The 16,649-nt window shown below is 42.6% G+C and overlaps 2 protein-coding genes across 2 annotated transcripts in view; one reads left to right on the forward strand and one right to left on the reverse strand.

The window, feature by feature from the left end:
• The window catches only part of LOC310781343 (vacuole membrane protein 1-like), a 168,964-nt gene extending 168,309 nt beyond the window's left edge, over positions 1 to 655 (reverse strand). The window contains exon 1 of the mRNA XM_083641955.1: positions 533 to 655. The gene's annotated coding sequence lies outside the window, so the exon portion shown is untranslated. The remainder of the gene's footprint in view (positions 1 to 532) is intronic.
• An 8,707-nt stretch (positions 656 to 9,362) lies between these two features.
• Positions 9,363 to 15,022, forward strand: ptrh2 (peptidyl-tRNA hydrolase 2). The gene is made up of 2 exons (XM_083649065.1): positions 9,363 to 9,427; positions 14,381 to 15,022. The coding sequence occupies exon 2, from the start codon at positions 14,393 to 14,395 to the stop codon at positions 14,906 to 14,908; it is 516 nt and encodes a 171-aa protein (XP_083505191.1). The 5' UTR covers positions 9,363 to 9,427; positions 14,381 to 14,392; the 3' UTR covers positions 14,909 to 15,022.
• The last annotated feature ends 1,627 nt before the right edge of the window (positions 15,023 to 16,649 follow it).

Genomic DNA, 16,649 nt, shown 5'->3' on the forward strand with positions numbered 1-16,649 from the left:
ATCTATAAGCTGGATCACAGTCAGTGGACTATCTATAAACTGGATCACAGTCAGTGGACTATCTATAAACTGGACCACAGTCAGTGGACTATCTATAAACTGGATCACAGTCAGTGGACTATCTATAAACTGGACCACAGTCAGTGGACTATCTATAAACTGGACCACAGTCAGTGGACTATCTATAAACTGGACCACAGTCAGTGGACTATCTATAAGCTGGATCACAGTCAGTGGACTATCTATAAACTGGACCACAGTCAGTGGACTATCTATAAGCTGGATCACAGTCAGTGGACTATCTGCTGGATCACAGTCAGTGGACTATCTATAAGCTGGATCACAGTCAGTGGACTATCTATAAACTGGTGTGTTGGATGACAATCTCATGTGTAGGCTACTACATCGCTAAAGCGTGCAAAACATGGCAGACGTAGGTTAATATTTTTTATCGGTTTGTGTGTTCACATAATGACGCCATGAGTACACCCACATACTGTACATGTCATTTCCCCCATGCTTTGTTTGTTACCTGTATCACTGTTGGGCTGCCTGTGTGCCTGATGCAAACCAGGAAACAGACAAACGTTTTTTCGTGAATCCTGTCCTTCCGTTAACGCACATGTCGGGTGGCAGTTTGTTGTGCAGTAAATGCAGTGATAAAACACCTGCATTTGACGGCGCAGGTAGGAGAAATGTTGTTGCGCAGCAGCTGTCCATATTACCTAACACTAACAGCCCTTTCTCTTTCTCTTTCTCTCTCTCTCTCTCTCTCTCTCTCTCTCTCTCTCTCTCTCTCTCTCTCTCCTCTTACCTAACATTAACAGCCCTCTCTCTCTCTCTGTCTCTCTCTCTCTCTCTCTCTCTCTCTCTCTCTCTCCCTCCTCTTACCTAACACTAACAGCCCTCTCTCTCTCTCTCTCTCTCTCTCTCCCTCCTCTTACCTAACACTAACAGCCCCCCCCTCTCTCTCTCTCTCTCTCTCTCTCTCTCTCTCTCTCTCTCTCTCTCTCTCTCTCTCTCTCTCTCTCCCTCCCTCCTCCCCAAAGCCACAAGAAAACATCCCTCTGCGTGCAATGGTTTTCAAAGTGAGGGCCGCGACCCCCAGGGGGCGCTATTAGGGGCCTCAGCTAGTTAATGGGAAATGGAGAGAGAGAGAGAGAGAGAGAGAGAGAGAGAGAGAGAGAGAGAGAGAGAGAGAAATTAGCATGGCAAATACTATTTTTATGTTGAAGGAAATTATTTTTATGTGATTATATTTATTAACACTAGCCTCGTAAAAAAGAAGATTATAATCAAATGTTATTTTTTATCTATCTATCTATCTATCTATCTATCTATCTATCTATCTATCTATCTATCTATCTATATCGCTTTGAATGTTTTGAATCTGAATTTGTAACCAAACCTGAATGTATTAGATTCAAGATTCTTTTTGCAATAAACTGAGGATTTATTTTTTGCTGCCATGTTTACAAAGTAGTTTGAACTATTTTTTTAAAGTAGCTTTAGTTGACCAAACTACATTTCTTCGAACAGCTTTGCTGTAGTTCAACTAGCCCACATGGAAAGAATCTATATGTACCCTATATGTTTTAATATAGGGCCACATATAGTTTTCCCATATATGGTGCATACATAAAATTGGCCGATTTCCTATATTATATGTACATATATGTACCTATATGTATAGGTACATATATGTACCTATATGTACATATAATATAGGAAATCGGCCAATTTTATGTATGCACCATATATGGGAAACCTATATGTACATATATGTACCTATATGTAGGATCTTAAATAAAAAATGTAGTAGCGCACACGGGATTAAGGTTCAAGCCCTGCGCTCTACGTGCTGAGCTATACATTTTCTTATACTAACCAGAGAGCCGGGCACTTTATATACTCTCTCGCACACAACGTAGACCACAATTGTCAGCGATCGGGAAGTTATTTTATGTGATGCGTACGAGTCATATTATGTAACAGACTAAAATTATGTTGTGTGTGTGTGTGCATCTATAGTCTGTAGGCTGTACGGCTTCAGAGGTTAACTTCATTTAACACCAGAGACTCAGGAGGTAGGCCTACACAGAGCCTCGTATACAGTCTGTTACAATTAGTGTGCCCAGAGCACCTCGTTCCGCACTTGGTGCAGACCGGTGCAGACTTGCTTTGGTCTAGTCAGTCACAGCTAGTAAGTACTTGCGCATGCGCGTTGCTGCAGGAACTGAATTCATTATTTTATAGACCAAATCAGCGGGGATGTTTACATTTACTTCCGGGTACCCCTGGGTCCACACATTATAATGGCGGTGGGCGGCACAAACTGACGTGTTGAAGACAAAAACAGACAAAGACAAAAATGGTTCGTCCGTGTTGTGTTGTTGTTTAATATCATTCATAACAACACTTTCACTAACGTTAGTGGAGACCAGACTAGCTAATTTACCTGTTGGACCAGACCAGAGTAGACTTGAAGCTAAATTAAATTAACGTGGCGTCAGTAGCTCTGTCTGTAACGTTAACAAGTCTGCAAAAAAACAGCGAGTTTGACAGACAAACAAACGTTATTAGCTAGCTAACACTACATAAAACAAACACAGAAGAAAGGCTAGATACGTCGGACAAGCATGTTTACCAACCGTTTGAACATTTAAATTGAAAGTAGTCGGCCGAAAACAACGAGAGGGTTTGACAGCATTTATTTGACAACACGCACATTTAAACCTGCCGCCTTCCCCAAGTGGTACCCGGAAGTAAATTTGTTTACATGGTGACGTCACGGTGATTTGGTCTATAGTATTGCGCTAAACTATTAACCATAGTTGTGTCCTGGAAGCTTTCTGCTGGCACCACATAGCCTATAGTCCCATATTTATGATATTTCATGTGACATAAAATGCGTTGAAATGTAGTTTTCGTGTAGACCAGATTTCAACTCTCAGTTACACAATAAAAGACAATAAAATGCCAATTCACACACTATCAATATTGTCTCTATTCCAAACTACAACAAATGTTTTAACAATATGATGAACCAAATTGTGTTTTTTTACACGTTTACGTTGTAACCGCATTTTAGCCGGTTGAAAAGAGGGTGAAATTAGGTCTTAGACGTTCAAACCCAATATCACCCAGATTTAAACTAAAAATCAACGTTGAAAAAACGTTTTGTGCTCGCTGGGTATATATGGATTATGACTATTATCTATAAGCTGGATCACAGTCAGTGGACTATCTATAAGCTGGATCACAGTCAGTGGACTATCTATAAGCTGGATCACAGTCAGTGGACTATCTATAAGCTGGATCACAGTCAGTGGACTATCTATAAGCTGGATCACAGTCAGTGGACTATCTATAAGCTGGATCACAGTCAGTGGACTATCTATAAGCTGGATCACAGTCAGTGGACTATCTATAAGCTGGATCACAGTCAGTGGACTATCTATAAGCTGGATCACAGCAGTGGACTATCTATAAGCTGGATCACAGTCAGTGGACTATCTATAAGCTGGATCACAGCAGTGGACTATCTATAAGCTGGATCACAGTCAGTGGACTATCTATAAGCTGGATCACAGCAGTGGACTATCTATAAGCTGGATCACAGTCAGTGGACTATCTATAAGCTGGATCACAGTCAGTGGACTATCTGCTGGATCACAGCAGTGGACTATCTATAAGCTGGATCACAGTCAGTGGACTATCTATAAGCTGGATCACAGTCAGTGGACTATCTGCTGGATCACAGCAGTGGACTATCTATAAGCTGGATCACAGTCAGTGGACTATCTGCTGGATCACAGCAGTGGACTATCTATAAGCTGGATCACAGTCAGTGGACTATCTATAAGCTGGATCACAGTCAGTGGACTATCTACAACAGACCTGGGCAAAAGGCGGCCCGCGGGCTACATGCGGCCCGCGCTGGAATTTCATTTTTTTTTTTTTTTTTTTTTACAGTGCACCTGAATGCAACATGCAAGGTACCCGCTGAATAAGTGTCCAAATGTTCATGTTATTCTGGGCAATACTCCACTTCTGTTATAACATTTCAGTTTGGTATGGAATATCTTTCAGTAATCTTTATGACTAAAAGGCTAAAAGTAATCTAATGTGTAAGAAATGACTGTTCTACATTGAAGTAAAAATGGAAATAATTAACTTGTTGGTTTTGGATTTATTTAGCTTCAAGAGTGCATTTTTGTTCGTGTGACCCTCAACACAGGCTTTGAGAATCCCGGGCCACTTACTGATACTTATTCTTAAATTAACACTCATATTCTGGTTTATTTAAAGAAAAACATTTTGGCTAGTGGAAATTCTAATTGGCTGGTAACTTTAAAATATAGCAGCCATATTGGCAGGTGGTCAAAAAAGTTAATGACATAGGAGTGAGTGAGAAAAGGATCAAATATTGGTGTTTAAGACTGAATAATGACATCACAACTGTTAATTTAAAATGAGGTATTCCTCTAAACCTGACTTCAAATGCCCCCAAAAAATTTGCGCCGGCGCCATTCGGCCCCCAACGCTCAGCAAAATCTGCCCCTCTGGTAGTGAGGAATTTTTTTTGTAGCCCTCTCTATCATCAAAGTTCCTGGGTTACGGCATGACAATATTTGTTCGGCCCCCGGCAACAATCTGGGTTTCTCATGTGGCCCCCCATGAAAAATAATTGCCCACCCCTGATCTACAAGCTGGATCACAGTCAGTGGACTATCTGCTGGATCACAGCAGTGGACTATCTATAAACTGGATCACAGTCAGTGGACTATCTATAAGCTGGATCACAGACAGTGGACTATCTGCTGGATCACAGTCAGTGGACTATCTGCTGGATCACAGCAGTGGACTATCTATAAACTGGATCACAGTCAGTGGACTATCTATAAGCTGGATCACAGACAGTGGACTATCTGCTGGATCACAGCAGTGGACTATCTATAAGCTGGATCACAGTCAGTGGACTATCTATAAGCTGGATCACAGTCAGTGGACTATCTATAAACTGGATCACAGTCAGTGGACTATCTATAAACTGGACCACAGTCAGTGGACTATCTATAAACTGGATCACAGTCAGTGGACTATCTATAAACTGGACCACAGTCAGTGGACTATCTATAAACTGGACCACAGTCAGTGGACTATCTATAAACTGGACCACAGTCAGTGGACTATCTATAAGCTGGATCACAGTCAGTGGACTATCTATAAACTGGACCACAGTCAGTGGACTATCTATAAGCTGGATCACAGTCAGTGGACTATCTGCTGGATCACAGTCAGTGGACTATCTATAAGCTGGATCACAGTCAGTGGACTATCTATAAACTGGTGTGTTGGATGACAATCTCATGTGTAGGCTACTACATCGCTAAAGCGTGCAAAACATGGCAGACGTAGGTTAATATTTTTTATCGGTTTGTGTGTTCACATAATGACGCCATGAGTACACCCACATACTGTACATGTCATTTCCCCCATGCTTTGTTTGTTACCTGTATCACTGTTGGGCTGCCTGTGTGCCTGATGCAAACCAGGAAACAGACAAACGTTTTTTCGTGAATCCTGTCCTTCCGTTAACGCACATGTCGGGTGGCAGTTTGTTGTGCAGTAAATGCAGTGATAAAACACCTGCATTTGACGGCGCAGGTAGGAGAAATGTTGTTGCGCAGCAGCTGTCCATATTACCTAACACTAACAGCCCTTTCTCTTTCTCTCTCTCTCTCTCTCTCTCTCTCTCTCTCTCTCTCTCTCTCTCTCTCTCTCTCTCTCTCTCTCTCTCCTCTTACCTAACATTAACAGCCCTCTCTCTCTCTCTGTCTCTCTCTCTCTCTCTCTCTCTCTCTCTCTCTCTCTCTCTCCCTCCTCTTACCTAACACTAACAGCCCTCTCTCTCTCTCTCTCTCTCTCTCTCCCTCCTCTTACCTAACACTAACAGCCCCCCCCTCTCTCTCTCTCTCTCTCTCTCTCTCTCTCTCTCTCTCTCTCTCTCTCTCTCTCTCTCTCTCTCTCTCTCTCTCTCTCTCCCTCCCTCCTCCCCAAAGCCACAAGAAAACATCCCTCTGCGTGCAATGGTTTTCAAAGTGAGGGCCGCGACCCCCAGGGGGCGCTATTAGGGGCCTCAGCTAGTTAATGGGAAATGGAGAGAGAGAGAGAGAGAGAGAGAGAGAGAGAGAGAGAGAGAGAGAGAGAGAGAGAGAGAGAGAGAGAGAGAGAGAGAGAGAAATTAGCATGGCAAATACTATTTTTATGTTGAAGGAAATTATTTTTATGTGATTATATTTATTAACACTAGCCTCGTAAAAAAGAAGATTATAATCAAATGTTATTTTTTATCTATCTATCTATCTATCTATCTATCTATCTATCTATCTATCTATCTATCTATCTATCTATATCGCTTTGAATGTTTTGAATCTGAATTTGTAACCAAACCTGAATGTATTAGATTCAAGATTCTTTTTGCAATAAACTGAGGATTTATTTTTTGCTGCCATGTTTACAAAGTAGTTTGAACTATTTTTTTAAAGTAGCTTTAGTTGACCAAACTACATTTCTTCGAACAGCTTTGCTGTAGTTCAACTAGCTACTTCCAGTGTGAAGTAATTGGTTAATACACAGCTATGTTTTCAAAGTAGCTTCCCCAACACTGTCAATCAACCTATAAATCAATCAATCAATCAATCAATCAATTAATTACATTGTCTAGTAAATAAAAGGAAGGGGGAGCCACGCAGGGGTTCCCAATCTTTTCCATGCCAAGATCCCATTAGTCTAAAAATCCATTGACAATGTAAACAAATCACATCCTTACAACTTCTTATATTTTACACATGAGCAGTCTCTCAAAGTTCTTAGTTTCATGTAGGAACTATTTTCTTTTGACCGAATTTCATTCGCTAGCTATAGGAACTAGCTACCAGCTAGCGGATGTAGTCCCTACATGAAAGTGCTCACAACAAGGTCTGTGGATTATGGTATCTTGAGTCACTGGGCCATTAATTTTGGAAAGCGACATTGCTCTTGAGTTTTTCAAATGTATTTTTAGCTGCAGCCAGAATGGCCAGCAGATTTATAAGTCACTATCTTGGTTGGTTGGTTGGTTGGTTGGTTGGTTGGTTGGTTGGTTGGTTGTTTGGTCGGTTGGTCGGTCACAAAAAAATGTTGGTCCACAAAATCAATGTCAGTGGAGTGGATGACATCACAATGGAGTGGATGACATCACAATGGAGTGGATGATGTCACACTCTGACTGGTTGCAGCTATTGTGAATTAGCACTTGTTTAAGGTGCTTTGAGCACCATGAGTGCCATCCAGTTCCATTGTATTTGAGAAAAGGCGTCTCTAGGGCCGATGTAAATGCTAGGATACCACAATGTCACCAAATGTAGCTACAGTGTGAAGGTAGCCTGGCCTGGTAAACCAGCCGGTCACGTGAACTCACATTTCACTGAAACGTGAGTTCACGTGACCAGCTGGTTTACCAGGCTAAAAGTAACCTATATTAGTCAATCAACAGGTGCACAGTTTCAAGATGAACAGCATGAAAGCAGTGTTTTTGGACAGTCTGTTGTGTCTGTTGGACAGCAGCACTTTGACTGTTTTTCCATCACATTAATGAAACCGTAATATTTCCTCAATAGGTTTTAGTCTTCAGAGAACTACCTGGATGATACAATCATTCCTTGCAACAATTAATTCTTCAGAATAGTTTAGAAATGATATCACTGTATCACTGATGTTGCATCTCTCTCTCTCTCTCTATCTGTCCCTCAGTCCTGACCTCTTTCTGTATATAATTTTCTAAAGAAACAGAGAGACGACGGACCCAAACGTCAACGCTGTCATCAGTGTGACAAATAATTAATAAAACTTCATCCCTTAAAGCGTCATCAGAGAGTTCACTCAGGCGAGAAACCTTACTCCTGTAGGCTGTGTGGGAACCGTTTCACCCAGGCATACCCTAACAACACACTAACGCATTCACACTGGAGAGAAACCCTATTAATGTGGGAGCAGTTTCAGTCGGTCTTGTCACCTAACAACACACACCATTGCATTCACACTGGAGAGAAACCCTACCACTGTGACCAATGTGGGAGCAGTTTCAGTATGTCAGCACACCAACGCATTCACACTGGAACGGGCTACTGGTGTGACCACTGTAAGAGAATGTTCATTCGGTCTGGTAATCTGAGCAAACACTGCTGCTTCTGACCTGCTAAAGAGCACTGTCTGTAGGGGGGACAAGCTTCTCTCTGTCCAACCAAACATAGAATAAATAAAGGTTCAGTGAGAGGAAAGTCTGACTGTGCAGTATTATGTTTATTTCTCAGTCATAAAATCTTGGCATTGGAATGTAAACAAAAATGTAAAAATATCATTACAAAGTAAATTTGGATGGAGAGCTTGTGAAACTGTCATGGTCAAGTGTATCATTTGTGATTACAGTACACAGCAGAATAATAATATCACAATTAATCAGACCTTCTTTTGAGCAGTTTCATGTAGGAACTATTTTTATTTCAACCTAGCAGTAGGCCTAGCTAGCAGGTGTAGTTCAGTCAAAAGAAAATTGTTCCTACATGCTGCCTCTGCAGCTGCTAGCATAGTCGAGGGAACATAATGTCAAGTGGGGGCAGTGGTGTAGGGTAGTCATGACGGACCCCAGTGCAAGCAATTTTGACAGGGCCCCCTAGTAGGCTACACGCTAGTTACAAGGTACACACACACACACACACACAAGTTAAAGAGCTATTTCCGCTGTTGTTTCCTGTCTAGGGCGGGCTCTAGGCCGGAAACAGGCAGGGTGACAAACTTGTAAAGGGAGGCCAGGCTCTTTCTCGCCGAGAAGAGCCTGGTGACGCGAGGTTACCCGAACACAGTAACGTCACCCACAAATTCCCCCAAGTCCACATCCCAGCTTTACAATATTACCATATCCAACATCTAAAGACCATATCTAGTCTCATATTACAATATTGATATAACATCGATATATTGCCCACCCCAGTGCCAGAATCAACCTCCCAATGATGCAATTTGCAGAAAAACATCATTATTAGGTTCATTTATTATCAATCACTGCTTTCAACTTCTTTCTGATATCAGTGTGTCTTGTGAATTTAAATGAGCCTGCAGGTGTTGTTTATTAATTTTAATCGCTCACGTTCACTCTTTTACAGGAATTAAAGTTGTTTAAATGCCTTGTGGTTGACTCATATGTTCACACAGCAAACTTTAGTGCAATTCTGATTTTTTTTGCTCAGATGTCAAAGTTGTCAAAAATGCCACCTTCGTTTTTTTTAATTAATATCATCGTGACGTCATCACTAGGGGACCAAAATAAGAAGGCAAGGTGGTAGCAGTCCTGTCGAAGTTGCTAGCTAGGAGCGGTGGCAAGCAGGTATTTTATAAAAGTGTTAATACAAATTATTCCACCAAATTGGCACCTGAAATGCCGTAACATGTGTCTAAACTTGTGAAATGATATCCTCGGTACTGTAGCAGCGTCCTCGTGTAGAAAAGTGAGCGGTGCTAGCTGTTAACTAGGCTAACGTTAACGATAGTTCTACAACATTGAAATACCTGCCGTGTTTATAATGCCAGTAATACGCCTAACTGGAAGCGAGTCCTGCAACGGACAATATTTTTACAAAACTCCTGTTAAAATTGTGCTTCAAACACTGCTACAATGATCATGTCATGTTTCCGTGTAGTTTAACGGCGAAAACGTTAAGTCGAACTTCTTTCTAGCAACATACCGTTGAAATAATTTCTTTTAGTTGTGTCTTTGATTTACCAGAGTCGGGGAACGGACGCTACCGCTGGCGTCTTAACTGAAAGCTGTCCTGTTACGGACAGCTCACTCTGCGGCTCTGCTGGTTAGCAAGCCAGTGGTTAGCAAGCCAGTAATAGTCAACAAAGCGAGTGGCTTGTAGTGGTCGCTGAGTCCCATTTTGCTGCATTATTGCCACCTAGCTGGCCTTGTTGTGTTTTAGACAAAGCTAGCGTTAGCTAGCTAGCAAGCTAGCAACTTTAAAGATCAGTAACTCGTCGCCCAAGCACGTCTTACGGCTTTCTGTCATCAAAGTCACTTTCCTAAAGTAATTTGACATGTTACCATGCACATATTCATATGAAATTCCACATATTGACACATATAGATGTATAAATTAGTTCCACTTTCACAAAGCGGCGATCCAGCATCTGAAATGCCTGCTAAAGTACCGGAAACCACGTCGAGAGACCTCTGACCCGGACGTGACGAAACAGGCGTCCAGGTGTCCGTTGCAGGAAACAGTTACGCTAACTCTACTAGCTCAGTCATTTCTACCTGCGATTTTCAATGATGCTGAAGTATTTAGCTAACGTTAACTTGTAGCAATTCTGACGTGGTGGAATGGGGAAAATTATGGATAAACTACGACATCGAGTCAGAGATACTTTCAGTGTATTATCTTATAATTGTCCTTGTAAATATGTATTACACCCAGAAAGGGGGATAATTTAAGGCGATTACTACATTTTTACCACAGACTGAGACAGTTACCTCGTTTTGCCTCTTGTTAAAACGATCACTGTGACTGACTATAGTACTAGCGCCATATAGGATATAGGAACAAGCTGCTGCTGTCACCAGAATATCATATCATTTCAAATGAGAGGACCCTTTAAATGATGATAATAACGATAACAATAATAATAATTAAATTATCAATTAGTCTACTACATGAATTAGGCTAGAAGTTATATTTTTTACTCTCTGAATCTGTGAAAATATTCTGCTCAATTAATGTAGGACAAAATTCCTGCTTTTAGTTAGGCCAGGGGTGTCCAAACCTTTTTCAATGGGGGCCAAATTGGATAATGTGAAAATGCCTGGGGCCCAGCTACTTCTCGCATCATATGGGTTATAAGAAGAAAAACACATACAATTGTACTCTAAGAATAGAATAGAATAGCCTTTATTGTCATTGCACAGTTCCCCATACAACAAAATTAAGAGTGCTTCAGCTGACAGTGCATTAAAATCAGATGTAAATAATTAAAAAATATTTAAGAAAAAAACAACAACAACAACATTAAGAACAGATAAGGACACTTGACACCTAGACGGGGGGCAAAAAAAAGCAGGAACAAAACAATAATAAAATACTAATAAAATACTGCTGAGGTAGTAAAAGAATATTGCACGTTGATATATTGTATTGCACAAGTTCATGTATTGCACTAACAGAGAATTAACGGCTGCTGCTGTGATTGTTTAGAGTCCGGACGGCCCATGGGAAAAAGCTGTTTTTTAGTCTGTTTGTGCGACTCTTGATGCTCCTGTACCTCCTGCCCGAGGGCAGCAGGCTGAGCAGGTGATGACCAGGGTGGAGGTGGTCGCGGATGATCCGCTCTGCCCTGGAGAGACAGCGGGAGCTGGCTATGTCATCTAGGGAGGGGAGAGGACAGCCAGTTATCCTCTCGGCTGACCTGATCACCCTCTGTAGCCTCTTCCTGTCAGCTGCGGTGGAGCCAGCGTACCATACTGTGATGGCATACGCCAGTACGCTTTCGATGGTGGATCGGTAGAAGGTTACCAGCAGCTTCTCCTCGAGATTGTTCCGTCTGAGTACTCTCAGGAAGTGGAGTCGCTGCTGGGCCTTCTTTACCACCGCTGCAGAGTTGACTGACCAGGCGAGGTCCTCAGAGATGTGTGCCCCCAGGAACTTAAAATGGGGGACCCTCTAAGGGACCCCTAAGGATTTTGTTTACGTTCTGAAAACATTAGTTCCGCCTGCATTGTTCCTACTTGGTGCTGTAATGTATGACTGTATGATAGTGCCGTCAACATTAGGTGAACAGAAAAATAAAATGCAAAGTGAACTTGCTTGATTACCCAATACTGTGTGGAGGGCCACATAATATGTGAAAAAATATATAGTATATTGAGAGACAAGCCATGAGCCGTTTAAAATCGGGCCGGACTTTGGACATGCCTGAGTTAGGCTATTAAAAAACGAGAAATCTGTGTAGGGTGGAGATTGTGTAGTAGAGGATTAGCCTGGGTAAACCCAGCCTCCACATGACTTACGTTACAGCCAGGCAGGCAGAGTCTGTTACATCACGTTGAAGGCTGGGTTCACCCAGGCATGGGTGCACTTTTTTGGGGTGTGTGTGGCCAAACTCATGCCAAGACGTGTTTAGCTCAGTATTGCCCAAACTATGGGTCAGGACCCAATTTGGGTCGTGGGGGGGGGGGGGGGGGGGGTCACCAAATGGTCGTCATGGCAACTCATTACCGTATGTTTTTTGTGGGTTTGGGTACCAGGGAGACAAAATATTTATCTTTTGGAACCAGAGTTTCTCTGGCTCGAGCCAATTTCTTGTAATCAATGATGTCACTCTGTATGTTAGCAATTGTGATGTCATCAGCGATGTCACTTGGGCAATTGTGATGTCACTCAAGCAATTGTCACTCGAGCAACTGTGCGCCATGGAACCGGGCCCCACCTTATTTTTGAATGCCCCGCTGTACAAATAACTGTGGGTACAAGTTCCTGTTTAACGTGACTTATTGTTGCAGCTTGCCATTTCCTAAAACGGTATTCTACTTGATTTGAAAAGATGGCCACCTATACTCCCTTGTACCCTGGCTGAATTGAACATAACGTGGCCAATAAGTATGTAACATACCAAATAAAACAAACAGTAATGTCTTTATTTGATGTAGAATGCAGAGGACATGTAACTGTTCCGTTAAACTCGCGTTCCAGGAATATTGTATTTACGGCACTGCTCTAAAATAACGTTAGTGGCGCGCGAGTCAGAGAGCCTGTTCGTCCTGGAAGCCACTCACTTTGCGCCAGAACGCAATCGATTTGGGGGTGGAACACGCCAGGATTGGCCAACGGCAATGCCAGTGCCCAGAACTGTTGAATCAAATCATCGACAGAGACGCTATGCCCGCCTCCCAGTATTTTCAGTGTGCAGAGATAGATAGATAGAACGTCCAGCCACTAACCAACGCTGATGGGTCCGTATGGAAACGGTTTTGCCCGAAATGGTTAAAAGTACCGTAACTGTTATATCAATTTGGTCATTCAGTGGCGTTTTACTGCCATGTAACATAGCTAGCTAGCTGCTAACATTAGCCACAGTAGGCTGCGCACTTTGCTCTTAAATTAAGCTATATCACACGAGAGGGAGTGCTGTTGTTGGCTAATATCGGCACTGCTGTGATTCGGTCATAGGTCGAAGATAATCACAGCAGTGCCAATATTAGACAACAACAGCACAACCTCGAGTGTGATATTGCTTTTATACAACAGTTCTATTAAACAAAGCTGATTAAAAAAATGACAAAAAGCTGAGAAGATATATGATTTCTCTATTTATTCCTCCGCCAACAAAAATAGTCCCCTCAGCTTTCTGCTTTGCCGAAAATGTAGCCTAATCAGCCTAATTAACTGCAGGCTGTCTACTTTACTACTGTCTACTCTACAGCTGTGAAGCGTTTTGTTGATTAGGGCAGCTGTGAAGCGGAGTGATCTACACACAGTGAAGCGCCAGTGCATTATCGTGAAATATTGGCACTGGTAGGATCCCTCTTGTCCAATCAAATTGCCCGGCCGGAACTAACTGTTGTATAAGTAAGGGATAATGTATATTGAGGCGGTGATTACGGGGGAAATAATGACCGACAGGTGGATTGAGCCCGACGCGTAGCGGAGGGCTTAATCGTTCACCTGAAGGTCATTATTTCCCAGTAATCACCGCCTCAATATACATTATCCCGCTTAGAACACGGCCTACAACTAAATCATTCAATAATCTGACAAAAATAATTATTCAAATATATTTTTTAATAGCGTTTTCAACGACAAAGCGGCTTCATTCGTAATTGGCACACAAGACACCACAGCTGCAACTGGTTGGCCTAATTAGTAGTGGCTTGCTGACAAAAGGCTCTTATCAACTGATTAATCCAGGTGTGGCAGAGCAGCGGTCGGTTGTCGAGAAATAATGACCGGTGAATATTGTTGATTGACCAATCAGAATCGAGTATTCAAGAGAGCCGTGTTCTAAGGGATATTTATCGACGAGATCTTTGCCCAGCTGGACCTGATTAGTGATTTGCTCCGTTCGCCCAGACGGGTGTCAAGCTGTCAGCAACAAGGCTGGGAGGATCACACAGAAAGAAAAACACATAGGCATCATGGCCGCTACTAGAAATAAGGTGCACTCAATTCTAGTATAGAATTCATGCCTCTGGATTCTGGTCCATGTTGTTGCCGTGGGTTCTGGCTTGATTGGCTGGGCTGTGAGCAGTGAGCACATTCTCACAAACACTGATTCTGTCATTTTACAGGTTGAACAGAACATGGATTCCCTATATGGCCCGTTGGCTTTGGGCATCGCGGCAGGATTGGGCTGTGGACTTTGCCTCGGGTGGCACTTCCGTGCTCGCTTTGCCAAGTCATCCAAAACCATCTTAGCAGCGGTGGGGAATGGAACCGGCGAAGCAAGTGTGATGGGAGAAGGAGGGGAGTTCAAGATGATTCTGGTCGTCCGAAGCGACCTGAAGATGGGCAAAGGGAAGGTAGCCGCCCAGTGTTCCCACGCCGCCGTGTCGGCCTACAAGCAGCTCCACCGCAGGAACCCCGAGCTTCTCAAACAGTGGGAGTACTGCGGCCAGCCCAAGGTGGTGGTGAGGGCCCCCGACGAGGAGAGCTTGATTGATCTTCTGAGCCACGCCAAAGAGGTGGGGCTTCCCGTCAGTCTGATCCAGGATGCAGGGAGGACACAGATCGCACCGGGCTCACGCACAGTGCTGGGAGTGGGACCGGGCCCGGCTGATCTAGTGAACAGAGTCACAGGACACTTGAAGCTCTACTAGATGTAAATACTTTCTTTGTTGTAACTGTCTGTAATTTAACCTAAGTTGGGCTGCAATGAGTTTGTATTTTTATATAATAACATCAAGAGCTATTAGACATTGATTTTGCATTAAAAGTCCAAAATGGATTTTTGTGTTGTCAGGTTTTTTATGCATTTAAACAGAAGTCAGCCAAGCCTTACTTGGAACAGTGGTTTGTTTAGCAGCTCAGTGCTATTGAATTGTTTATGGTCTTCCACACAAACTAGTCTGACTAGGTTTGTGTCAGAAGACATGGCATGCAGAGAAAACATGTTTAAACAAATTAATATTCACTTTAGTATTGCATGCCATTAGGTCAGGGTAATAATCCAATGTTATTGTTTTAAGTCTTTCAATAGAATTGTGTTGAGTTCATGCAATAGACAACTGGTTAACTATTTAGGTAAAACAAATCCAACAATAAAATCTGAACAAATTAGAAGATATTGTGTTAGCAAATAGTTATAATTGATATACATTTATGACTGATATTTTGTCCATATTGCCCAGCAATTAGCCCATATACAGCATAAAGATACTGGTAATGACTCAAACCGTCAATCATGCTCACTGACGACCACTTGAAATGCAGCAAACTGCTAAGTGTCCAGTTTGTGAGTCATACACCTGGCCGGAGCAGGTGTATGCATACAGTTTGTGAGTCATACACCTGGCCGGAGCAGGTGTATACATACAGTTTGTGAGTCATACACCTGGCCGGAGCAGGTGTATACATACAGTTTGTGAGTCATACACCTGGCCGGAGCAGGTGTATACATACAGTTTGTGAGTCATACACCTGGCCGGAGCAGGTGTATACATACAGTTTGTGAGTCATACACCTGGCCGGAGCAGGTGTATACATAGTTTGTGAGTCATACACCTGGCCGGAGCAGGTGTATACATACAGTTTGTGAGTCATACACCTGGCCGGAGCAGGTGTATACATACAGTTTGTGAGTCATACACCTGGCCGGAGGCCATCTAGTTTGAAGAAACTCCCTCAAGGTGTTTCCTCATTCACAAGAACGGGACGGCCGGACAAACGTCCAACCTGATAACATAATGCCTCGGCTCACAGCTGATAACATAATGCCTCGGCTCACAGCTGATAACATAATGCCTCGGCTCACAGCTGATAACATAATGCCTCGGCTCACAGCTGGCGCCGGTGCGGAGGCATAAAAAAAAAAAAAGACCAGACTTTTCTTGACAAACAAGTAGCTTTTATTTTTTTAAGTGGAAAACAAAACCGCCGTTTCATTCATTATGATCCTGATTATGCACAATCAACTATCTTTTTAAGTGCACACTTCAATCTAAAGTCATTTTAGATAAGAATATAAGGGAGTTAATGATTGATTTCCTGTATACACGCAAGCCTTTGAAAAAAAACCAAATTACCACAGTCCTGTGATGTTATTTCTGAATTAGATCAGAGTAGGTCAACTGAAAAGGAAAAATGGAAACCCTTCGCAGCACATCAGGGGTATTAGTTTTTTTTTTAATTCTCTCCCGTAAACTCCCGTGACCTAAAACTCCACAATATCCAGCATAAACAAACCACAGCACAAAGAGGGGGCGTGGGGCAGGTTAGTCAAACACATACAGGTCTGCAATGCCTCCTGAGATGGAATGGTCCCACACAAGAGCAATATTTAAAGCACATGGAAAGGTCATCCCAATGCAAATTTGTTTCCACACAGTCCAACCCAAGATT

This window comes from Poromitra crassiceps (assembly GCF_964638095.1).
Source record: "Poromitra crassiceps genome assembly, chromosome: 1".
Taxonomy (NCBI): domain Eukaryota; kingdom Metazoa; phylum Chordata; class Actinopteri; order Beryciformes; family Melamphaidae; genus Poromitra; species Poromitra crassiceps.

Excerpts from the sequence above, each read along its gene's own strand:
- ptrh2 (XM_083649065.1), top strand. The coding sequence starts at position 14,393 with ATGGATTCCCTATATGGCCCGTTGGCTTTGGGCATCGCGGCAGGATTG.